Here is a 23,686-nt window from a genome sequence, read left to right as displayed (position 1 = left end):
ATGCCTGGAATTTTTTAGCTAAATTAAGCTACTGTTGTGTCACTTAAAGAATCAAAAGAACAGAAATTGTGTGCAATGATAATCAAACATCTTTATTTTCTGTTTAATTTTTTACAGTCATCTTGGAAAAATAGTGGTGTCTCCAAATGTACTTGCACTGATAGAAGCTGGTGTGACTAAAGCATTATTTGAATGATTATGGAAAAAGTATCTAACACTGAAAAACAAATGTTCCCCTCAGTTTACATTCTACACATACTTTCCACAAACATAAAGCCCAGGTCCAATGTCCAAAGTAGAGACAATTCTCCTTCATTGAAACAATAGGTCAGAAGAGAGCCTTAGACAGAGAGACAAACCTGTGAGGCTTTCAATCCCATTCAAAATGAAGGTTGCCTGCAAATGTGAAGTCACATAACATTTCTAAAAATCTTTTTTTGAAGAATGACTTTTTATCTTAGTATTCTCTTAGACATTATGGGGTTTATTTAACACAGCATTCTATGTGCTTAACATTCAAATTTGGACACACTGATCATCTGTTCCATTCTTCTGAATATTTAAAGAAGCTCTATAAATAAACACATCAATTTGCTCTATTACCACCCTTCCAAAACGACTCATATAATTAGAATTAGCCTAGTATTTTCTTATCATTAAATATATTTGTGTAATAAAGGATATACAGCATATGAAAGAAATTACAGGATTTTCATGAGTTAAAGACAAAGTCAAGCACTCTCAAATAATATTTGCAATGTAAGCAACACAGTTATTACATTAACTTAAAATAAATCACAACCTTCACAACACAGCATTTTATTTGGTTTTGATATTGAAGATGTTTGCTTGAATTACTTATGTAGAACTCAAAACATAATTGCTCCAGCTATCCTTTTCCTTCAAGAATTCTGGAAAAGAAAAAAAATAATATCTAAGCTTAAAATTCTTTTATTTACAGCATGTTAATTTCATTCACTTATACACTTATTGGATAAACATCTACTTCTCTTTGGCCCTTTGCCAGCAGCCTGTGACTGGAGACCATGCCGTGTGATACCAGGAGGGCATCTTCCAGGGGCCTGGTTGTCAGAAAGGGAGCTGGGGTGCGAAGGGACTCCCTGATCAGTTATTTATTAATAATTACCCATTTGTAATTTTCACAAATGGTTGATCCACAAGATTTCCTGTTAAAAGAATTTGTCCAAAGCTACCCATTCAAAAAAGGAAAGAATAAAGGGAAGAAACTCATACATAATCTTATAATTTAGAAAAGAATTAAACTTCTATTAAGTTTTGGTGCCAGCTATACTACAATTTACTAGAGAAGCCTTCTTATTCTAAGTATTTTTTTCAAGAAGCTATGTGAGATTGCCATTCTTTTTTGAGCAAAGGGACTAATTTCTCTGAAATGCCCATCTGTGATCGTGGATGGATATGGGCAGCACCATTGACCACTTGTGCCTCTTAGGAGTGAAGGGTGATCAGAGGATGCAAATGACCAGCTGTGCAGGTGCCTCCCCAGACACCCTGTCCATGAGTGAGGACTCTCGTGAAAACCAGGAACTGAAGTAAGGCAATGAATTGTACATACTCAGTCTGAGCTTGGGTCTAGTTTAACCTTCTTCACTTTTTCAGGGTTGTAGTCCAGCCTCTCTACATGTGTTTGGCAGAAAGTTTTATAGTAACACAGCTACTCCCATTCATTTCACACATTTTTTGACAAAGTTCCTCTACAGCAGCAGAGATATTTTTAACAGAAACTACAGAAACTGCAAAACCAAGAATATTTACTCCTCAGTCTTTAAGGAAAAATTTAGCTAACCTCAGATGGTTGAGATGTGAAATTTTTTTAAGCACTAGCCAGGTATCAGAAGGACATTTTTATGAGCTAATGTATGCATTAGTGCACTCAGGAAAAATATGATTTACACAAATAAAAGCAATTGTGGTAACAAGCTGATGACTTGACAAACAAAAAACCTATTCATGTTTTCTCTACTCAAAAAAAGTATTTTATAGTGAATACTGTTGGAGTCATACTACCTACACTCATAGGTGAAAAAAGGTAAATTTCACTTCTGCGTGTGCTTGCTAGGTTTCAAGGAGCACACTGAGACCCAGAGTGCCCTGTACTGTCATAATAATAAGCCATGCCATGATTGGATGTCATTTCCCTATACTTGAATTAAATTAGATGCTAATAGTCAATTGTGGGACAAAAACCTTAATAAAAGCAACCTAGGTTGATTCTCAGACAACCAGTTTTTCTCATTAGAATGAGTCAGTCTTCCCTATTTTATATCTTGACAGAGGAATAATAATATGTCTGAATAAACTAGGATATACAAAACTATTTACTCATTGTGATTTTCTCTTTTATGCAATCAGAACTCTGCATGAATCATTTTAAGCTGTTTACTAGCTTGCAGTTCACTGTAGGTAGAAGTGTTCTTCTTACATGAAGCCTCATTGTGAAAAATCTAAGTTATTTCTTAAGGAATGACTCTTACTTATTCAAGTAACTACATGATTCCTATTATAACATGTAAAGAATGCACAGATATGCTCACCACTGGGAAGTTGTTGCCAGCTTTCCTCGAAGACTCTTTTCATCATTTTTCTAGCTCCTCAAGAAAGTCAGGCAGTTGCCCCTCAGTGCTGTAGAGGGGGAAAAAAAGTGCATCTTAAGGCTGTTAGATGAAAAAGGATTTTAAAAAATGATACTGTGTGATCTATGCTATTTTCTGTGCCTTATAAATTGCTCCAGAGGGCTAAATAATTATCTTGTAGGTTAGCTTTATCTGTAAATAATTCTTCAATTTAAAAGGTTTAAAAATATTCTTACACATTTTAAATCTGGTGGGCAAAGAGAGTCATCTCGCATGACCCCAACCAACCACTATATTTAGACCTTAGTACTCACCATCTAAGCAAAAATAATCAAATCAAAAGAGACAGCAGCACTTTCTATCTATTGTGCTCCAAAATCCACATAGCCCAGAGAGTCACAGGTTTATAGAATTTCAGAGGACAAAAGAACCCATAGCTTAATTTGGTAAATAAGAGAATTGGAATGCACGTAAAGGGAGTTCCATGGGATACCAAATTGCTGACTGACGACGGTACTTTACATGTTTTAAATATTAGCATTCTTTACAAAACTTGCCCCCAGATTCAGACTAGATGCCTCCAGAGTCTTCATGTCTAAGCCTGGAGGCACAACAGAATTAACCAGGAAGCTCTTGGGAAAAACCAGTGGCGAGAGCCTTATTCGCACAGGAATTAATTTCCCAGCACTACGTTCTGGGCCATCTAATAGCAGCCAAGGTTGAGAATTACACTTCTGGGTATAGATTGATACAAAGACAGAGAGACAGGTAAGTCTCCCTTCTGTAGCTGCTATTCTTAAAATCATTTGTGGTTTCTCATTTCAGCAAGTCTTCTGTATCTTTACCTTCTCTTTCCATTGAGAATTGAGTTCAAATATTTCTTCACCGCCATTTGTTTTCGAAGGCGGGTATAGTTGTCAGTGAAGACCGCATCTGAGTGGCGTTTGATTGGTCCCTGGTCTTCCAAGATGTCATTGCTAAGAAATGTGAGAAATATAAAATCAAAGAGTTTTAACAAGAAACGATCAATGTACCAAAGTTCCAATTTTCTTGTAGTCATACAAAAATTAATTTTAATGCTCAACTCATTTTCTATCACAAAAATTCACTGAAAAATATATCCGAGTCTAAGGATAAGAGGGTGAAAAATAATCCAACATATTTTGGCACTTACTGGGAGTGTCTTAAGACATATTCTGTATCTACTGAACAAATAACTTATCAAAAACAGGGGGATATTTGAAGTTGTATTCTGGAAGGAAAGGTTCTTTGTAAATAAATGCTTCTTTAGAAGCTACCTGAAGGGTGCCATCTAAATATTTACATTTTCACCATTTAAAGAAAGAATCTTCCAATGCTTAGTTTGAGCAGGAAGTTAAAAAACAAGTACTGTGGTTAACACTAAAATTTACTTTAGTTTATACTATGTCTTATTTATTTTTTCTTGTGTCTACTTCAATTTAATCACAGATTTACAAATGATTGCTACTAAAACAACTAAACATGTCAGAAACCAATGAGAAATTTTATTAACAGAAAGGCTTATGCCCTTAATCCATGGTATTGGTATATTTTATCGAAGAATATAAATTATTTTTAATTAACTTGAACATTGTAAAAGTTATAAATTTGCAACAAAATCAATAAATTATTAATAACATAAATATAATTCTCACACTAAATAATCCTATTGTTTTTCATTAAAACAATAAATTCTCTTTACCGCAATCGTTTTCCAATAAGAGACTCAAGGTATTTTTTGGCAGTAATTTGACCCAAGAGCCTACTATAGTCATCCGTGAAAACTGCATCAGGGTGTCTGGCATTCCTGAAACAGAGAAGAAAGGAGAGCCATTGTTTTGAAAATGGTTTTATAAAATATCATTTCAACTCTGTCATTAAAAGAGAAAGTCATAAACATTGTGCTAAGTGAAATAAACCAGATAGTGAAGGACAAATACCATATGATTTCACCTATGAGGAGAACCTAATAAACAAAATAAACAAGCAAGTAAACTATTGAAATATTGGAGACATTAAAAGAAAGAACAAACTGACAATAAACAGAGGGGATGAGTGAGAGGAATAATAGGGGAAAAAAGGGGAAGGACCATCTAGGAACATGTATAAAGGGCATATGTACAAAACCAAAAGGGGTGAGATAGAGGGTAGGAGGCAGGGATGGGTGAGATGGGCAAAGTGGAGGGGAGAAAGTGGAGACAACAGTACTTAAATAATAATAAAAAATTAAAAAATTTATTTCGAAGAAATAAACGTCAAGCATACAAAAGAAAAAAGTTTATGAAATCTTTTCATAAAAACCTAAGTTTCAAAGAAGATTTTCTAGTAACTTAATAAAATATATGTTCTTTGCATTTATATCAAAATATATCCTGTATTTTAACCCCTGAATTTTGTAAAACTTAAAGAAATTAGCTTTTGTAGAAGTATGTGTTAATGTTAAATAATGCTGTCTGATAGAATTTATAAAACTAATTCTTCTCTAAGAAATATTGGTGGGAGAAATATAACAAATTACTTTTTATTTCTTTATAGTATTTTATTACTACTACCCTTAATAATGATATATATGAGGGGAAAAATCTGATTTGTAGGGGGAAAAAACCCTATTACTCTTCTGCTATTTCTTCTGCCAAAATATTAGAAACAAAATCTCTTAGAGTAGAGAGGACCTTGGAGGTTATCAACCAACTATTGTTTCCGAATAAAGAAGTTTTTATATTTTGTCTTCAGCAGAGAGCTACTCTGTCTACACACAAATGTTGCTCTTGACAAATGGCTTTTGACTAAATAGCTTTTATTATTAGACATTTTTCTGTACCTAGACATGAAACTCGTGCCCTAGAACTTCCTCTGTGCTAGAACCCTAAATACTAATGTTTTATTAGAATTGGTGCAACTTCTCCTGTTGACATTTTGTGTAACAGAATGCAAGAGAACTATTAGTTCATCTGGCTTGTTACAACCTCCTACATGGCAGTTGTGACCAGCTGCACAAGCAGCAATAAATCAGGCTAGGTGAAACCGTGACATGTGGAAACCTGTACTGTTACACGGTAGAAATAGCTTCATGGAGACATAAAAATAAAACATGTATTTCAAAAATATGCTTTCAGAATATTACTCCATAAAAATGAACTCACCTGGATGCATCGTAATAAGGTGTGCCATTTTCACTTAATGCATTTTCCAAGATGTCAGTGTCTGATTTTAATGAAACTTGGTCAGGTTCATGTGCTCCTTCATAGGGTATTCTGTCACCCAACATATTAGAGAAAGAGGACAGTGAAATACAATTCACTCTTTTTTCAGAAGGTGGTGCTCTTGTTTTTACAATCATTGTAAACAAGATGCTCAGAATCTTGGGGAGTATCACCTATTCACTATATGTATTATGTCTATGATACCTGAGTTACTGGCTTCTATGGTTTTTGAAAGTGTAAATAATATTATTTATTTATTCCCAAAATAGACTCAATATAACTTTTACAACCTGTATGCATCAGGTATGAGAGCCACTCAGTCCAATCCCATCAGACAGAGCATTAAATGAAGTAGGCTTCCTTGATAATATCTACATGTTACAAAGTTCAATTTCACAAGTAGAACATTTTAATACAGTTAGGCACTTTGAAAAATTGTACTATTCAGTAAGAACACTGGGGCCAATTTGTATGTTGATGTTTAGTATCATTTATTGTGATACATTTCTCTGTATTGATCAAGTCCAAGGCATCTACCTCTGACTAGTTACTCCAATTCCATGAATTTTGTGGGGTCTCTGACTTCTACTCTGATGTATTAATAAATTTTACTAAGGGATGTACAATGCTTCACTTGAAAGTCTAAGTATAATTATGCCTGTACATGGAATACAACTGTGTGTATAAATGCATACATGTTTTGAATACCAGCACACTATGAAAATTATAGCTATGCACACTTTCTCTGGTAGGGTAACATATTCCCCCTAGGAATGTGTTGGCTCCTGGGCACTTGTGTATCGTTGGTGATGTGGTGGTTGCTAATCAGTAACAAGCAGTCCTCTTTGAGTATGAGGCCTAGCAATGGATGCAAACTTCAGCATTCTTGTGACTGTTCATCTGTGGTGATATAACCATTCGGCCAGAAGCATTCTGTTTAGTATCAAAGGAACATAGATCTGGCTTTAAGCAAACTTTATGAATAATATCAAGAGTTAGGAAACTATTCACTCTATTGAATATAAATCTACATTCAGCAAAGAATCAGGAATAAAAAAATAAGCAAAAAACCCAAAATGATAATGTTGCCCTAGGATATAGTGATGCCTGTAAACTGAAATGAAAGATCAAACTATTGTACTTTTCATTTACTATGTATTTCTTTAAATATAAACTTATTTTATTTCAGAAAAAGCTTTAAATGAGCTGCATTATAATCTATGAATTTGAAATATAAAAGGCCACATAGAGAACACTAAAACTAAGGGCTTATGCTCAAAACCATGTACATTAAAATTCACTCACTGGGCAAAGGTGTCTCAGTAGACCAATTATTCCACAATTCTTAGTGGAATAATTAGTTCTGCATAGGTAGTTCTCTTTAACATGGATATATATAATATAATATAATATAATATTACATTATATTGTATTACATTATATTATATTATATTATATATATAATTATATATATAATATATAATTATATCTATTATATATAATATGTATAATATATAATTATATATATAGTTATATATATATAATTATATATATAGTTATATATATAATTATATATATAATTATTTACCAACTGATCTTAAAAAGAAACTAAATGAGACAGGCAACTACATACCTATTTTTCTATCAGATACTGATCTGAACTGAAATGACACTGCATAGAAGCTCATTGCTTATCGAAAACTGGTTTTGAATGAGTAGAAAGTCAAATTTTCCTTCCACCTTGTTTGGAAAGGGGAACTCTCCTGTCCAAAAACTAGTCACTGACACTGTCTGTCATGCCCTGAGTTGCAATTTCAGGAAGCAAAAAATCAGGCAGACCTGATGTTGGAAAAACTTGTTTAACATCAACCACATGTTTACTAAAGAGTACATAAATTTTAAACATTAAGTTGTCCAAAATAACAGATACGAAATTCCCATTTCATTGTAGAAGGACCATTCAACTGTCTGAATTGGAAGAGCACCTACCCCACAGCAGAAGGGTCTCCCAAAGGAAGCCATGCTGCTGTTTGTGAGAAGAGCAGGCTGCAAAGGAGCAGGAGCAGGAGGAGCTGGTGGTTCCTCTTGGTTTCCATCTCTGTGCATTGAAAGGGAGACAGTCGCATCAGCCTTTCCAACCACAGGCGTCACCACCCAGGTAGTCCTGAGCATCTAGCAAATTCTGAAGGCTCTTGCAGAGAGTTTGGGGAAAGTAATGTTCATCTTATAGGAGCAAATCAACTGGAACATTATTACTTTTAAAATCAAGAAGATTTCTCTTGATTTTATGGACAGGTGCTAGAATACAGATGAGGATCCTTTTGAACTGCTGCCTCTCTTTCAGAGGCACAGAACACATTGGCCTGAGTGCATAGGAATGGCATGCTCTCTCAGTGCTGGAAATAACCTGTGACTGTTTTCTATGACAAAGAAGTAGCACGCAGTTTTAGTATCTTTTCTAACTAAGGAAACATCTTCAACAAAATGCCTGCTTCTTTGACTTAAATGTCTGCATCTGATTAATATATAATAGGTAATTGTATACTTAATAATGTACACATACCTAAAAAATATATCTAACAGTATACAATCATTTTCCATATACGTATTTTTCCCATATTCATCGTAGATGGTACTGGCAACATACTTTCCTAAGCCTGAATTTGAACAACCTCATGCACTGAATGCTAAAAATTAGTACCAAAAAATAATTGAATTACACATCACCACTGACATTATAATTTCCACAAAAGAAAAATATATTAAAAAGCCATTTTTAAAAACATTTGATCTACTTACACATTTTTACTTTAAATAGTTTCTAGATAGAAACTTATGACTTCAAGGTCTGTTTTCTTGCTGTCTATAAAAGTCATGGGATTAAATCTAAAATAAAGAGGAAAATAATGCTTTCTAGGTTCATGTAGAACCAACCTGTGACACAGAAAGAACAGAACTTAAAAAACAAGTTGAAAGCTTCCAAAAAAGAGGGTTCCCACTGAACCCTTCAATAAAAATTTAGGTATGAGCAATCAAAAAAGCCCTACTTGAATACATTATTTAAAATCGGTATTAAGTAAAGAAGCAAGAAGAAAAAGCATTTTTCAACTGTAAGAACTCAGAAAATCCATTCATATGTGAGATTTTGAGATTTTGAAGCTATGCTTACCAGGTGACTGAGAAACTTGTCTTTTTGTTGTTATAAAGGAAAACCCCTCTAAGTTATTTTCTGAAGAGAGTAGAATGCAGTATGCTCTGAGAAAAGCTGCAGAGTGAGAGAGAGCAAAATAGAAGAAAGCTCAAGTTTGTACTTACCTTGCCTGGGAGTGTTCCCTGTGAGCCTTCTGTCCTGCAGAGTACTGGAGCTGTCTCAGGTGCTGAAGTCTTGTGAGGCCTGCAAAGTCTCCTCAAAGTCTCTGTCCTTAGAGCTGAACCAGAACTTGCTACTGGCTCAAGGATGGCTGTTATGTCCAGCAGCTGCTTTTCACTCTACCCTGGCCAGCATTTCAAAGCCCATCATTTTATAGGGCTTGCACTTCGGGCTGAGCAATCACAGAGCTCTGAAAGACGTCACAGCTGTACTCCCACAGGGTGAATAGGACTTGAAATTCTTACTTAATTGTCATTATTTCTGATTTATATATAGTGAGTAACTTCAAGACACAAAATATAGAAAATTTACTTTTCTTTAAAAAAAAACCAGCTACCAAGTTTAATGGGAAGTATTTTAATCTTTACTTAGCAGTACTGATATAAGCAAATGAATTTGCATTATAACCAGGACCACTGAGGTTCCTTCAGAAATTTTATGGCAAGAATGGATTCAAAAAGCAACAAACACTGATGTATCTCATGCCTCTAAATGTATAATTCTTTTTTATTACAAAGAATCAATTCTCCTCAGGTCTTTATTTAATTTTTATGCTATTCATATACATCCTAATTCATATAATATTTTTTGAGATCTGTCCTTTAAAAGCTTCTAGAAGCAATTTTTTATTTTCTTGTTATTATAATTTCCTTATATTGAAACAAATCCTGGGATAAAAGTTTCAAAAAAGCTCCTAGCCTAATATGCACACTGTTGTTAAATGTAGTAGCAGCCCTATTATTGTCCATCTCTATGTGATACAGTTATTTCCAATACTGTTTCACATACGTAATATCAACTACGAAACTATATTATCGGTATGTCAATGGATTTAATTCTTTTTATTTTCAAAAGTTGTATTCATCATTTTTCTAAATATTTGTACTACACAAAGTTATTGTGTTTCTCTCTTATTCCTGAACACATACCTCCAACCATACTGGCTTTGGAACACTTTCAACTCGATCACTTGATAGGCAGCTGCAAAGAACAGGTTGGAAAGCATGGACAGTGCACTGTGCTTCGATGGACCCAGTTTCTATTTGTGAGTCTTTAGCTCAGCATAGCTCAGCATATATTTAACCAGAGTTTAAGATGAAAATACAGCCAAATTAGCAGCTTTATGGACAAGAAAGTAAAATGCTATTTTTACTTTTTAAAATTGCCAGTGCATATGTTCTTTTTTTTGTTTTTACATGTATAAAGTATTAAATGGTTTAAATGTATAAAGTGTTAATTCTTTTCTTTTCTTAAGTTCCTTGAGGGAGAACAGCTTGAAAACTTCTTTATTTCTACTTTAAGACTTTAGTATCTATTTGCTTTATTCAAAGTCAGACTGATCCAGTGGAAGGAAATCCTGCTATGCTTAATCATACTTCTAATTACGTTACAAGGAAAATTAAATAAATTAAATTTCAAAATGTCTGGAAATTTGTTTTCCAGTTGACAGCTCTGATTTAAGCCAGAGTTCCTGTGGCTTAATTCCAGGAAATCTTTTTTTATGTGATTATTACAAACGAGAGTTTGAAATGATTCTCATATGGAATTTTTTATCTTTATCTCTTTGTCGTCCAATTCTCAGTGAAGCAATTTTATTAGGAACAGCAACAGTAAAGTAGTTTGGTTGAGAGTCACAGAAACACTGATGCTGAATGGTGAGCAGAACAATCTAAAGAAAAAAAGCAAAAGTGATTATTTCATCAAAAGAATAAAAACTAATTGCAGTAGTTTTTATTCTAATGGTAAAAATAGTTTCTCCTATTATAATCATAAAACACAAAAGGAAAGAGAAATAAGTCAATTATTATTATTTACCTCTGGATAAAAAAACAACTAAAGACCTATATTTTTTCTCGTGATTTTAAACTAGAAAGCAAAATTGAATTTTAAAATGGGATTATAGCACCATCTGCAGGTTCAAAGGCTTAATCTACAGATTTTTAAAAATTTGTTTCTTCTTTTTTCTTCAAAGGATGCAAAACTGACATCCTTTTTAAACCTTTTTAAAAAATATTTACTGATTTGAGAGAGAGAAAAAAAGAGTGAGAGAGAGAGAGAGAAAAAAAACACTGCCTTGTGGTTCCAATTATTTATGCAATCATTGGTTGCTTCTTTCATGTGCCCTGACATGGATTGAACCAGTGACCTTGGGGTATCGGGAAGGCACTCTGATCAACTGAGATACCCAGCCAGGGTCAAAGATCCCTTACCTAGATATGTTATAGATGTTTCCAGACAAATAAATATAAGAAAAATTATGTAGTTGAATGTTTAAAATATTTAATCGTGAAACTCAGTAAATACGTAAATGCAGATGTGAATTTACTGTTTAATTTCCCCCCAACTATGACATACATTTTTATAATTTTCATACTTACTCTCTACCTTAAGGCTAGTCAGTAAAGTGATGTTTGTAAGAACTATCATTTGTTCATCCTGTTAGAACAAATCTTCAAGATTCTTCTGGTACAGATAAGTAAATCTATGTCCAGAAACTTTAAGTAATGTTTACAAGCCCACAATGGTGGTTACTTACAAACTGGGATTGAAAGCTACATCTTCTGATCTTCATTTTGCCTTCTTTCTGGTAAGAACTTGTCGGTTTTTGTACCTGTTATCACCATTGTTGATGCTAGCAAGTCAGGTAAGGAAAACAAAAATGTGTAAAACTGTTGCCATCTCCCTTCTCCGTTTCTTACCAGCAAGATGGAAGGCAGAGGAACAGTGCTGGCAATCTAAACTAAAACGCACTGAATATAGGGCAAAGTGACAGAAGACATTTGCAAGCTCAGGAGGCAGGCGGAAACCTAGATCCACCCTTTCTTCCTCCATGAGAAGAGTTAATAGAGGATGCTTATTGCTGTCTCTGATGACATTCCTCAGGGGTGCTCTGTGGCCTCTTTGAGTGACAGCTTTGTCTGCCTAACTCACCCTAACACACACTCAGCCTGGATCTCCCTGCTGTCTCAGGGTTATCCTGTGGGGTTGGGTCTAGACCAGAAGTCTGCAAGCTGCTGGGTGTGAATGGCATAGGGCTCAGCTTTCTGGTTTTTACATCTCAAGTTATGAATGATGTTTATATTTAAAATACAAATAATATTTTGTGACATGAATATTATATGGAATTTAAATTTAATTGTTCATAAATACATTCATATTAGTCATGCAAGTGCTTATCATACAGGTATTGTCTATAGCAGCTGTTGTATTACAATGGCCAAGTTTAGTCATTGTGACAAAGACTATAGCTTGCAAAGTCTAACATTGGACCTTCAGAGAAAACTTTATCAACACCCATTTGGGAAGGCATTTGAGAAATCATATTTACCTCAATATTCTTAAGTCTCATAGCTTGCAAAAGATATATCAGGAAATATATACATATACTTGTACTTTTAATATACATTATGTATAAATAAGATGCATGTATATGCTTGTAAAAACTTGTACAATAGTAACATAATATATACATAATTGTATACTTTTAACATTGAAAGTGTATGTATACAGATGCCTGTATATATATATATATTTGTAAACATTACTAATTAATACATACACACACACACACATACACACACACACATACCCTTTTAATCCCTTCAACTTAGAATATTTGGATTTTCTTTCAGGAATTCTTATATTGTCCTATCAATGATTTGATAAAAATAATGTTATGACAGAGGTCAGCTTTTCCTTTAAAGTTACCTATTACAGTTCATTCTGGATGCTAAAAGAAGTTTATGAGTATTAAGCAATTGGATACACACTGATTAAATGGTATCCCAGAGAATGGCCCCTCCCTTAGTTCCAGAACCCCATCATCTATTCCACTTACTGATAGTAAATTTAATAAAAATTCTTTCTTACTTTCAAAATTCTTTTATTTATAACAAAATACATGTAGAGAGAATGATGTAATAAATTTTGCATTTATCAGATAACTTGATGAAAGTAGATTTTGGAAGGAAGGCTATAGAGAAACCACGAGAGCACAGAATTCATTATACAGGAGTTTAAAGTGTTAAAGATTTAAGAACACATGCCTTTTTAAAATATATTTATTGTTATTGTTTATACTATTACCATTGTGCCCCCTTTTTCTCCCTTTCCCCACCTCCAACCGGCCCCACCGTCGCCCCTCCCCCAGGTAACCCAGCACTGTTGTCCATGTCCAGGGACTGAGCATAAATGCTCTTCCATCAGCCCTTCACCACCTCTCACCCCCTCCCCTCCCCACAACTCCTTTCAGGCAGCTGTCAGTCTGTCTCATGTCTCTCAGCTCCTGTCACTGCTTTGTAAAGGACAAATTTCCTCTTTTTCACAATGTCATTTCTCACGCATGTGCTCCCCTCACCATACACACACTGCGTCTTACCAGCCTTTAGTTCAGTGATGCTCTCTACTTGAGGATCAGAATACAGTGGGTGAATGAGGAGGTGGAGAGGTCACCAGTGGAGAAAATGCAAAAAATGATGTCTAATTCTTAGATATTAACATTAAGACTGCTGCAGTCTAGCTATTAGAATAAATGAGACAGGAATATTTACTGAGTGCCATAGCAAATCATGAAGAAATACTCTTTGTGATGGCACAGGAGGAAGTAATACATCTGTAGGAAGAAAAAAAGCTGTTTGCCCCCTGCTTAATAAAAGCCCGAATGCTCTCCAGGGCTCGAGAATGGAAAGAGCTTAGCAATCTTTAACCAAGAGCCAAATCCTAACTGGGGGCAGCGTCAACTGCACACCTCGCTGGATAACAGCTCTGCCCAGAACCCAGAGGCAAATTCGCAGATTCCATGTTGTCATATACACTCTCAGAAACTTACGTGCTGCTCTGAGGATAAAGAGAGTCACGGCAACCCCTGAACTGAATGAATTTTCAATATTAAAATGGCTGTGTTTACCCAGAAATGACTGAGATTACATTTCCTGTCGAATGGCGGATCCAAATAAACCTTGAGTTAAAGAAGCTTTCAAAACTAAAAATGTATATATTATACAATGTGGCCTGTGAAAACTGGTCCTTGCTTTTGTTTTACACATGACCTTGAGTTTTGTAGGAACATGCTTTGTCTAGAAGGACTCAATAAGGGACTGTGACCCAGAAGCCTGGTGACGTGCAGACCCAGCCAAGAACCATGAGGCCTGCCCTTTTGACTCCTCCAACTCCTTTTTCCTTCTGCCCTATGATTTGGTCCTCAGATTTGGCATCTAGTTCTCTCCTTAGGCTCACCCTGCCCACGTCATGGCCTTTGAGCTCTCAGCCTATTTCTTTCCTTTTGCCTTAGCTGTATGTAAACTTCCCAGTACACCTGAGTGTTGACCTGCTCTGGGGAGAGATGTGATCCCATGAGTTGCAAACCCAGGTGCCCTGCTCAGTTGGGCATTCCCCAGGTGCCCCTTTTGATGTCCTCTCTGCTTTTCTTCACTCTGTTTTATCCCTAGATGCTGACCTCCAACTCCATCCATGTCGTGTGGTCCTCCAGCTTCTTGATGGGCTTAGCCAAAGGAAGGCAGAGATAGGAAATTAAAGAGGCCAAAGATTAGAGGAAACAGAGTTCTGATGTTTAATCCCCACAGACCATGGTTTGAAAGAGGTTATATCCTTCCCCCAAGAATCGGATTCTGTAGGTGGCCCCTCCAGCACAGCCCTGGGGGTATCACCCCCTTCCTGCTGAGGCTGATCCATGGTCCTCTGCCAGCCCATTGGTTCTTACCATCTTTTGTAGCTCTCTTCTGTGAACCTGCAGAGTCAGGTATTTATTTCTGTCCTGGACCTCTATCTTGTGAGCACCCATTCTTCACCCAAATCTCACCTCTAAGAATATATGGAAACATTTAATTTTAAGACTTAATAGCTTTAGAAGGGCTGAACACTTTTAAAGTTTTAATATGTTCAGCTCCGGTTGGGAGACCGTTTCCAATGATCAAGGTGAAAACTTGGGAGAAGGTCTCTCCAGCCTTGGAGCCGGTCTGTCAGATTGGAGGGCAATTGGTTTTGAAGATTGTGGCTGAAACAAACTGGAACTCCATCTAGGACCTCCATGCTACTCGAGTTCCTCCAGGAATAGAGGCTGATTCCAGCACTGATGAGTCAGGAGGAAAGGTCAATGGGCTGGCAGAAGCCAACATGAAACCTTGATCAGGTCTTTGCGAGAGTAGCAGAAAGGCCCTGGGGGGAGGAGATCTGGGGCAAATGCAGCCTCACCTCCCCAGGGCTCCTGGCGCCTGGTCCTCAGGAAAGAACACCTCACTGTCTAGGAAGCAGGAGATGTGGCTGTTTGATAAGCTCTGGTTTTTCTCAATTATTATTCTAATATCCTGCATCTGTACTCATTTCACTGCCCTTTCTAGTTTGGGAGACTGATGTTCTATCTGACTCATTACACCATGACTTTTAGCTAGAAAGACTGTAAGAAAATTTAGTCCTGCTACTTTGTTTTTAGAAATTATAACAATTCAATGTCCAAATGAGAGAACTGAGTTCAAACGAGTGCAGGACTGGGACTTGGACCCTTCTTTCTCTCTCCAAGTTCAATGACTTTTTACTGGATTGTGAAGCCAGCAAATTTGTGACCCACAGAATGGAGAAGTGGTGTGTAATCAAAGCAACAAAGAAAAGAGGGGAAGAAGGTACATTTGGCTTTCTGCTATGATCCTGTGGGTTTCACACAGACGCTAAACTAATGTGTACTGATGGTATGAACAGGCAGTTAAGTGCAAGGGTCTACATTTGTTTGGAAATCGTTTTCACCCCCAATAATAATCAGGTGAAACTGTTGAGTGGCAGCAGAAGAGGGAATGGCTTCTAGGTCCACACCAGCCCCTTTACGGCTCCAGGGCTGTCCGATTGCCTCAAGAAATGCCAGGCAAAGACGGAGGGAAACCCAACCCCTGCCAGTTCCCTGATCACAACAGTTCACAGCTAAAGGTTTGGATAAAGAAGCACAGAGAAGACAAAAGCTCCTTTCTTCTCTCCAACCACAGGAAGGGCTGTTCTGGCATTTGGGGATGAGGGGAGGGAATCAGAATTAGACACTTTTGTGCGTATCTGTGTATTTATGTACAGGTCCCATAACTCTGACAATTACGTTTATAGATATACACATGGGAGTTTCTATCATTTGAGTAGAGAAAAAGGAAATGGGAAAGTTCAAGGTCTCTGGATGACACACTGAGGATTTTCTGAAGCAGGCCAGGCCTCTGTTCCCCCTCCATGTGGTCCCATTACCTCCAGCCTTCTCCTTCTAGTCTGTTTTTCACATCCTGCCAAAGTGACCTTTCCTGAACATATCTCAGATCATCTCACTTCCTTCTTTAAACCCTTTCTCAGTTTCCTCATTGCTCTGAAACTGAAGTCCTGACCCAGCCTCAGGCTTTCTAGGCTGGCCCAAGCTGCTCTCACCAATGGCTGCTTGCTGACCCCACCCCCTCCCACCAAAGCCTGTCTCCAGCCAGGAGAAACAACTTTCAGTTCCTCAGGGGCAGCACATTCTCTGCTGCCTTTGGATTTCACACACACCGTTTCCTCATGACAGGAGCGCTCAATCCCGTCTCTCCTTTTTTTTACGTGTGCCAGGCAACTGGACACTTTTCCAGAAAGTTCGCGAAACATTCTCTCATTAAATCTGGCCTGCATGTCATGCTTTGGGCTCCCCATTTCTCTGAGCATAGCACTGAGCACACTGTGTCACTGTAACACATTGCATTTCATACCTCCTCAGTTAGAACATGTGTAAACACTGTGCCTGACATATAACAGGTTCTCAGTAGCTGTTCTACATAGCAAGTGGAAGGATGAGATTGAATTGTCCCTGTTTCAGCTTTATTTGGTTTAGACCTCAAATATTTATTTATTTATTGGTTCATGGCCCAATGATCAATACTTTTCTATCCCCAAAATCCAATTCATCCTGTCTTAGTACAGGATGCTTTTTGCCCAACCTGCCATATTTTATGTTTTTAAAATCTTAGACATGTTGATTTTGTCTCTAGAGCTAAAACTTACTGATGAATAGGTTGCTTTTTGTTCATAAAGCCAATATTAGGTGTACAGCTGCCTTCTGGTTAATGTTTGATTAGTATATTGATAAGTTCCTGCACAAACATTGACCCAAGCAAGTAAGGTTTTTACAAAAATAATATGTTTTATGCCCTGGCTGGTGTAGCTCAGTGGATTGAGCACGGGCCTGTGAACCACACGATCGCGGTTCGATTCCCAGTCAGGGCACATGCCTGGGTTGCAGGCCAGTTCCCAGCAGGGGACTCACGAGAGGCAACCATACATTGATATTTCTCTCCTTCTCTCCTTCCCTTCCCCTCTAAAGATAAATAAATAAAATCTTTAAAAATAATAATATGTTTTACAAAGAAAGAGAAATATTTTCTAAAAAGTGAGTGGTTTGTCACTCCTTTAGAATGTCTTCTCTCGCCCTCTTGACATGCTTGCTTTGCTGCATTGTATCTGTATTTTCCTTTCACAGCAGTTTCCACTCTGCATTCAAGTGACCAACTGATTTCATATAATTTAACTGAATCGTATGCATTACTCAGTACATTAAAGTGTCTTCAAATGCTTGCTGATTAGTATGAAATTAATAATTTAAATGGGAAAAATGAAAAGGGTCTTAATTTTTTACCTGGTATTGTGTAATCTCACTGTTGCATTTTCTCTACTTCTAAGGTTGAAGCAAAGAAAAAATGAAATATAAAAAAAGTTCATTAATTGGTAGAATATTATCCTATTGATGAGTAGAGGATCTGGTTTTGAAGTCCACTAATGGCCAAGGAAATCCTAAAAACCTCTAATGAAAATCCAGAACCTTGCTAAAGAATTTTCAAATACTCATTGGAAAGATAAAAATTATAAGATTAAATAAAGATAGCAAAACGCTTATGATTCTGTGATAGTATAACTCAATTTTTTCACATGTCCTTTTACAAATATGTATTTTTAATTGTTGAAATTTTAAAAGATTTTAAATATATGTTTATAATTAGGATGTTGCTATTCTTTCTTGACACTTAGCCATTTAACATGATTTTACAGTTTTTATAATTATTTGTAATATTTTATAATATTCCATTGTGTTAATATAGCTATCTTTATCACCCTTGATATAAGAGCTCTTGTTTTTTCTCCCTAATGTTTTATCACATTCTATTACAAATACAGATGCACTAGGTATATTCATGAATGTAGCTTTGTTGCTTCCCTTAAGTAATTTCATTGGTATAAATTCCCAGAATAAAATTGCTGCATCAATAAACAGCCATAAGCCTGGCAGGAATTTGAGAATAAAGACAAATAAACCACTTAAGTATACTCTCTTAATGATGTACAAATTAAATAATTCTTCCTACACTTACAAAGTAGCTGACTGAAAGATGGAAAAGCTATTATAGTGGCTGCTCTAGACTTCTCTTAATTGTGAAAACTTAAATAAAATGTTCACTATCCAAATGTTCTTGATCTTCAGCAGTAGTATAGATATTGTTTCTTTCATATGAACTTGATTTTTAATGATTAAGCAATATTTTTAGTGAAATAGATGCATGACTTTTTTACTAGACACAGGCAATAGAAAGGAACTATTTTATATAAGCAAATAGTGTGATTGTATCATTGTACACAGAAGGAGCTTCACTTAGTGACCAAAATGTATACTCTAGAGCTATACTGCCTTGGTCCGAATCCCAGCCCCCCCATTTCTGTACAGTGTAAGACCTTAAGCTAGTTATTCAATCTTTAGAGATATATATGTATCTATTTTATATGAATATGAACATATAAGGTATATATACATATGTTGTATATGTATATGTATTTATAAATCAATATTTTGTACTTTCGATATTAAGAAAAATATATTCAGAATTGAATATGTATACAATATACTTATGTATACGTAAGTATATGAGGTCTGTCCAGAAGGTATCCAGCCTTGTACTATAAAAAATAGAGACATTTACTGAAGAAGATACAAGATACAGGAAACACTGTACATAGGACAATGACACCTCAGTCCCCTTCAAAGTCAACGATTTGGAACCTCACACAGTTCTCTCAATCGCCATCAGCTGCCATTTTGTTTTTCCCTGAATCTCATCAATGGTCTGAAATCTCTTCCCTGTCAAAGGTGATTTTTCTCAATATATAGAATATTAATATTACATGTATAAATACACATATACACAAGATACATAATACATTTTACAATTATGACCTAGCCAAGACCTTAAGAAGCTTCTGACCTGACAAGTGCCGAAAAGAAAATCTTTATTTATTTTAGCTGCACTCAGCAAACTATCTTTCCGTGACAGAGGAGTACATGTTGTAAGCCATTTATCTGAGCACACTGTTCCAGGAAACTGCATTGCGCAAAGTCAGTCTATAGATAACTTGTTCAACTTTTCTTTTTTAATATTTAAAATAAGTTTTGGGTTGTACCTGCCTTAAAAATACTCGTGTTAAACTAACTAACACACTACATAAAATTTTTATTTTACTTTGGAATACATTCAAAATTTTTTTCTCACAAAAATCTTTATCTTTCCCAGAATCCTACCTGGGCTTACCTGCAAGCTTATATGAAATAGGTTTTCCTGCCAATTATTCCTAAATCAGCGCTTCCACTTTCACAAGAGGATCACACCTGCCCTGTGAGCTGACTCACAGAGCAGAGGTTTCTTTTCTCTAGCGGACATGGAGGTTGTTCATTCGAAGAAGTGGGCAGAAAGTACAGTCCCAAAACTCGTCACACATATTTTTGAAAAGCTCATTAAGACAAAGTTATTCACAATGGATGCACAATCTCTTTATTTCTACAAATCAATGTTTCTCAATACTTTCTGCATCGAAGGTGTTTCTGATACAAGTTACGAACCGTGTTCTCAAGAAAAGGCTCATACATGTCCACTAATGTGCATGATTTAAAGGATTCCTAGAAGTCTTATTTCAAAGTTCATCAACTCCATTTGGGTTCTTGAAAGTGGTTACAAAGGGTCTTTCAAGATATTCCCAAAACCTCCCAAAGTCGCTGAGGTTCTGCTTACTTCAATGATACGGTGCCATTTTCCCTAATAGGATTATTTCCACTGATTATTTTTGGATGATGACACCGAATTCCCATAAAACTTCTTGCTTTAATTACCCGAAGCCTACTGTTTAGTGTTCTGCTCATTACATCACACCGGATCCTGTTTAGTATAAACTTCAAATTGGAAGTGACTGTGCTTCTCCTGGATAAATGATTTGCCTTTATTTTATGAGCATTTGAACAATCCCTCTCTTCACATCTCTCTCTCTAAATTTACAGTTAGAACACTAAGAGACGGATCGATGGCCCTTTACCGATGAGCGTTTAGCATGTAAGACTCTTTTTTTTTTAGCACTAACCTCATTACTGTCTCCGCAGTACTTCCTCTTGGCTGTAACTTTATCATCTACTTACTTCTGTAGCTTTGATTAAGCAGCCCTCTTGCAAACACCACATAACAAAGCAAAGAGGAATGAAAAGATGGAATAAAAAATACAAGGAGAAAAAAGTTTTTTTAGTTATATGCCTTTATATTCAATTTTTTCAAAGCGCAAGATGAAATATTTAAGTCTAACTTGTATTTGAAAGACTTTAGAAATGCAAACTAAAACTGGTAAAAGTAAACATAATTATTTTGTTGATCCGTGTGTCCCATTGGTGATTTCAAAATCTCAGTGGCCGAAACATTCTTTAGCTTTACAAGACATTTTTAAATGGTTCATCATTGAAACTTTCAAATATATAGAAAGGAAAATGGTATTATAAACGCTCATAAACCCATCACATAGATTTTAAAATGGTTCATATTTTGCCATACTTGCTTCTTCCACTTTTCTGCTGTTGAAGTATTTAGAGTAACACACAAATATTCCTCGCTCCATACAAAGGCAGTATGAAAATACGCATAGGCAAGTTGTCATAAGATAGATGAGAGAGAAATGCATGTACGAAATAATGTATTCACCAGGACTATAACAGGGGGAAAGTGTGCCTTTGTAGGGGGCAAAACAAATCTTTCCAAGGAGAAACCACTTGCATGGGATGATCTGGTGGACTTCAGTTTTGTTTCTGCCCCTGTCACTGGGCTAATGAAAAGACCATCTTCAGGATGTTCCATGTCACGCATTTCACATACATGGGATGTCGTCCCATTGCAATGTAGTCCCATCATTACTGAAGTCAAGTGTTGCGATGGTGGCGAGGTACCGATGGAACTGGCACAGTCCCTTTTTGTTACATAGATCCCAAATACTTACAAATCCTTCAGAACCAGCTATGGCAAGTATACTGTGGATGTAGTGAAAGGAAATGGCATTGATGGGGTAGATCTTATTATTTTCTTTTAAATCTGCTTATTATTTTGCTTGACTTTCTTTTGGAAGGCATACTTCTTCTTCTGTACCTTTGGGCTTTGGTCCAAACATTCAAATGCCAGCTGGTCTTCAGGACAGCTTAACCCACACTCTCCTTGTTTAGAAATGCTCGTATACAGCCAGTCTGGGCATTCGACCTGGGCCCCCACCCAACCCTGGCTGCTGCCTGTATCCCATGTTTTCTAACTCCTGCATTAAGACTGCAGCCTGCCGGACACAGAGAGGGCACTCTCTACTTTTTCAGGCCAGGACAAGGTCTCAGCCTTACAGGGAGTTCTGGGAACTCACAGTTTATTTAGTTGTCTGATCCCAACTCCCAGTAACCATCATTCCTGAACCCTGTACTTCATGTACCTCTGCACCCTGTTCAGAATATCTGACAGGGGCTCCATGGGTTTCAACAGACTTTTTAAGAAAAATTTATTGAATTTGTTGGGGTGACATTGGTTAATAAAATTATATAAGTATTAATTGTACAATTCTATAAAATATCCTCTGTACATGGCATTGTATGTTCACCCAAAGTCAAGTCCTCTTTCTGTTACCAATTATCCCCCCTTTATCCTCTTCTACCTTTTCCCTACCCACCCTTTTGCTCTGGTAATCACCATACTGTTGTCTGTGTCTATGAGTTTTTATTTTCTTAATCCCATTGCCTTTTTCAACCAGCCCCACGGATTCTTGATTCGTGTTCAATCCTGGACATGTAGCTGAGGCTTTAATCCCCCACTCTAGGCCTGTGTTCCAGTGCGGACCACACTGTCTGGGCAGTGCTGGTCCTTGAGCCACATGGAGCTGGCTGGGACCCTGTGGAAATGCAAGGATGTGTCCCAGGAGAAGCCAGCGGGCACTGGTGTTGGAGCTGAACTTCGCTGAAGAGATGCCATCTTTTGGTGGCTGGTTCAGCTTGAACTCATTAGAACTAGCCACCTTGGGCTCCTCTCGGAAGCAACCTTGCCACGCTGGTTGCTTTTTCGCTCCCCTCAGAAATTATAATATCTCCCCTCTGTGTATTTTAGTGTGCATCTCTGAAAAGCAAATGCCTATTTTTACATAATCATGATAGCATTTTTCACATCTAACAAAATTCGTAATACTCTCTTACTATTTGATACCTAGTCTACCTTCAAATTTCCCAGTTATCCTCCCCCTCCCCCAAATACTTTTTGTAACTGTCAGCACGTCTTGACCTTAGCATGTGTGAGGCAAGCATGCTCAGAGTTCCTCTGCACCTCTATTTAGCCCTTTGGTTTCCCTCTCGATGCCAGTGGGCGTGGGTACAGCTAAATGGTTAGTAAAAGTGCAGTGATGAAATGCATCGTATTGTGATCCCATTCAGTTGCAAGAGTTATCTGTGAACTATTTAACTGATTAATAAGAATTATCCTTTGAAAATTTCAACTTTCAATGCTTCAATAAAATAAAATGCCATTTATCATGAACTATTCAAAGGTTTTATTAATTAAACATAATATGCATTGTTTTTTAAAATATAGGCTCACTGTACCCAAAAGCTTATTTGTTTACATATTTATAGCTGTGAAACAAAGAAAAGCTTCTCTTCCAGTTCTTTCAAAATGCTAAACATTGTTACTTTTTTAGCATTTGATTATGTTTTCTGCCTCCCTTTTAAACAATTGGATTCAATGTTAATGCTAACAATTGACACTATTCTTTGTATAATTCTCTGTTCCTATTGAACATAGTTTTATTCTTTCTTTTATATGTTTTAGAACTATTAGAGATACATTTCTTTAAAAAATTGTTTCAGCTGCATTACTTCATAACCATTGTCTAATTTTATAACGCATCTGTAGATCAGGGATCTGGCAAATGTTGTTTTATTCTTAAAAACAAATTTCCAGTAAATCCAGTTTTCAGTTTACACTTATGAAGTCAAAATGTCAAGATGATTCAAAAAGAATACATTAAATTGCAAGTGAACTTTACAGATTTGATTTGGGAAAGATAGCACAAGATTCCGAGAGACCGTGCGTCTACAGTGTGTCTGAGTGAGCAAGCAGAGCTCGTTCAGGAAGATGATGTCAAAGGCCAGACCCACTTAT

General features: G+C 36.4%; 1 protein-coding gene and 1 pseudogene across 1 annotated transcript; both read right to left on the bottom strand.

The window, feature by feature from the left end:
• Positions 1–10: 10 nt before the first annotated feature.
• Positions 11–20,693, bottom strand: VIP (vasoactive intestinal peptide). The gene is made up of 7 exons (XM_037051985.1): positions 20,607–20,693; positions 7,826–7,934; positions 5,777–5,887; positions 4,336–4,440; positions 3,458–3,589; positions 2,574–2,661; positions 11–911 (listed from the first exon to the last, which is right to left on the bottom strand). The coding sequence occupies exons 2-6, from the start codon at positions 7,930–7,932 to the stop codon at positions 2,616–2,618; spliced, it is 501 nt and encodes a 166-aa protein (XP_036907880.1). The 5' UTR covers positions 7,933–7,934; positions 20,607–20,693; the 3' UTR covers positions 11–911; positions 2,574–2,615.
• A 470-nt stretch (positions 20,694–21,163) lies between these two features.
• On the bottom strand, positions 21,164–21,950 carry LOC118988206 (mitotic checkpoint protein BUB3-like; annotated as a pseudogene).
• Between the last annotated feature and the right edge of the window lie 1,736 nt (positions 21,951–23,686).

The sequence above is a fragment of the Sturnira hondurensis genome, unplaced genomic scaffold (assembly GCF_014824575.4).
Source record: "Sturnira hondurensis isolate 20B ecotype Veracruz unplaced genomic scaffold, ASM1482457v3 Scaffold0000167, whole genome shotgun sequence".
Taxonomy (NCBI): Eukaryota; Metazoa; Chordata; class Mammalia; order Chiroptera; family Phyllostomidae; genus Sturnira; species Sturnira hondurensis.
Note: the sequence above shows the minus strand (reverse complement) of the source record. Positions and strands in the feature narration are given on the sequence as shown.

Bases quoted from the DNA above. Each gene is read 5' to 3' on its own strand.
- VIP (XM_037051985.1), bottom strand. From the start codon at position 7,932: ATGGAAACCAAGAGGAACCACCAGCTCCTCCTGCTCCTGCTCCTTTGC. The intron at 3,590-4,335 runs GTAAAGAGAATT...CACATTTCTTAG, and splicing joins CTTATTGGAAAACGATTGCG to CAATGACATCTTGGAAGACC. The intron at 2,662-3,457 runs GTAAAGATACAG...CCCCCTCTACAG, and splicing joins ATTCTCAATGGAAAGAGAAG to CACTGAGGGGCAACTGCCTG.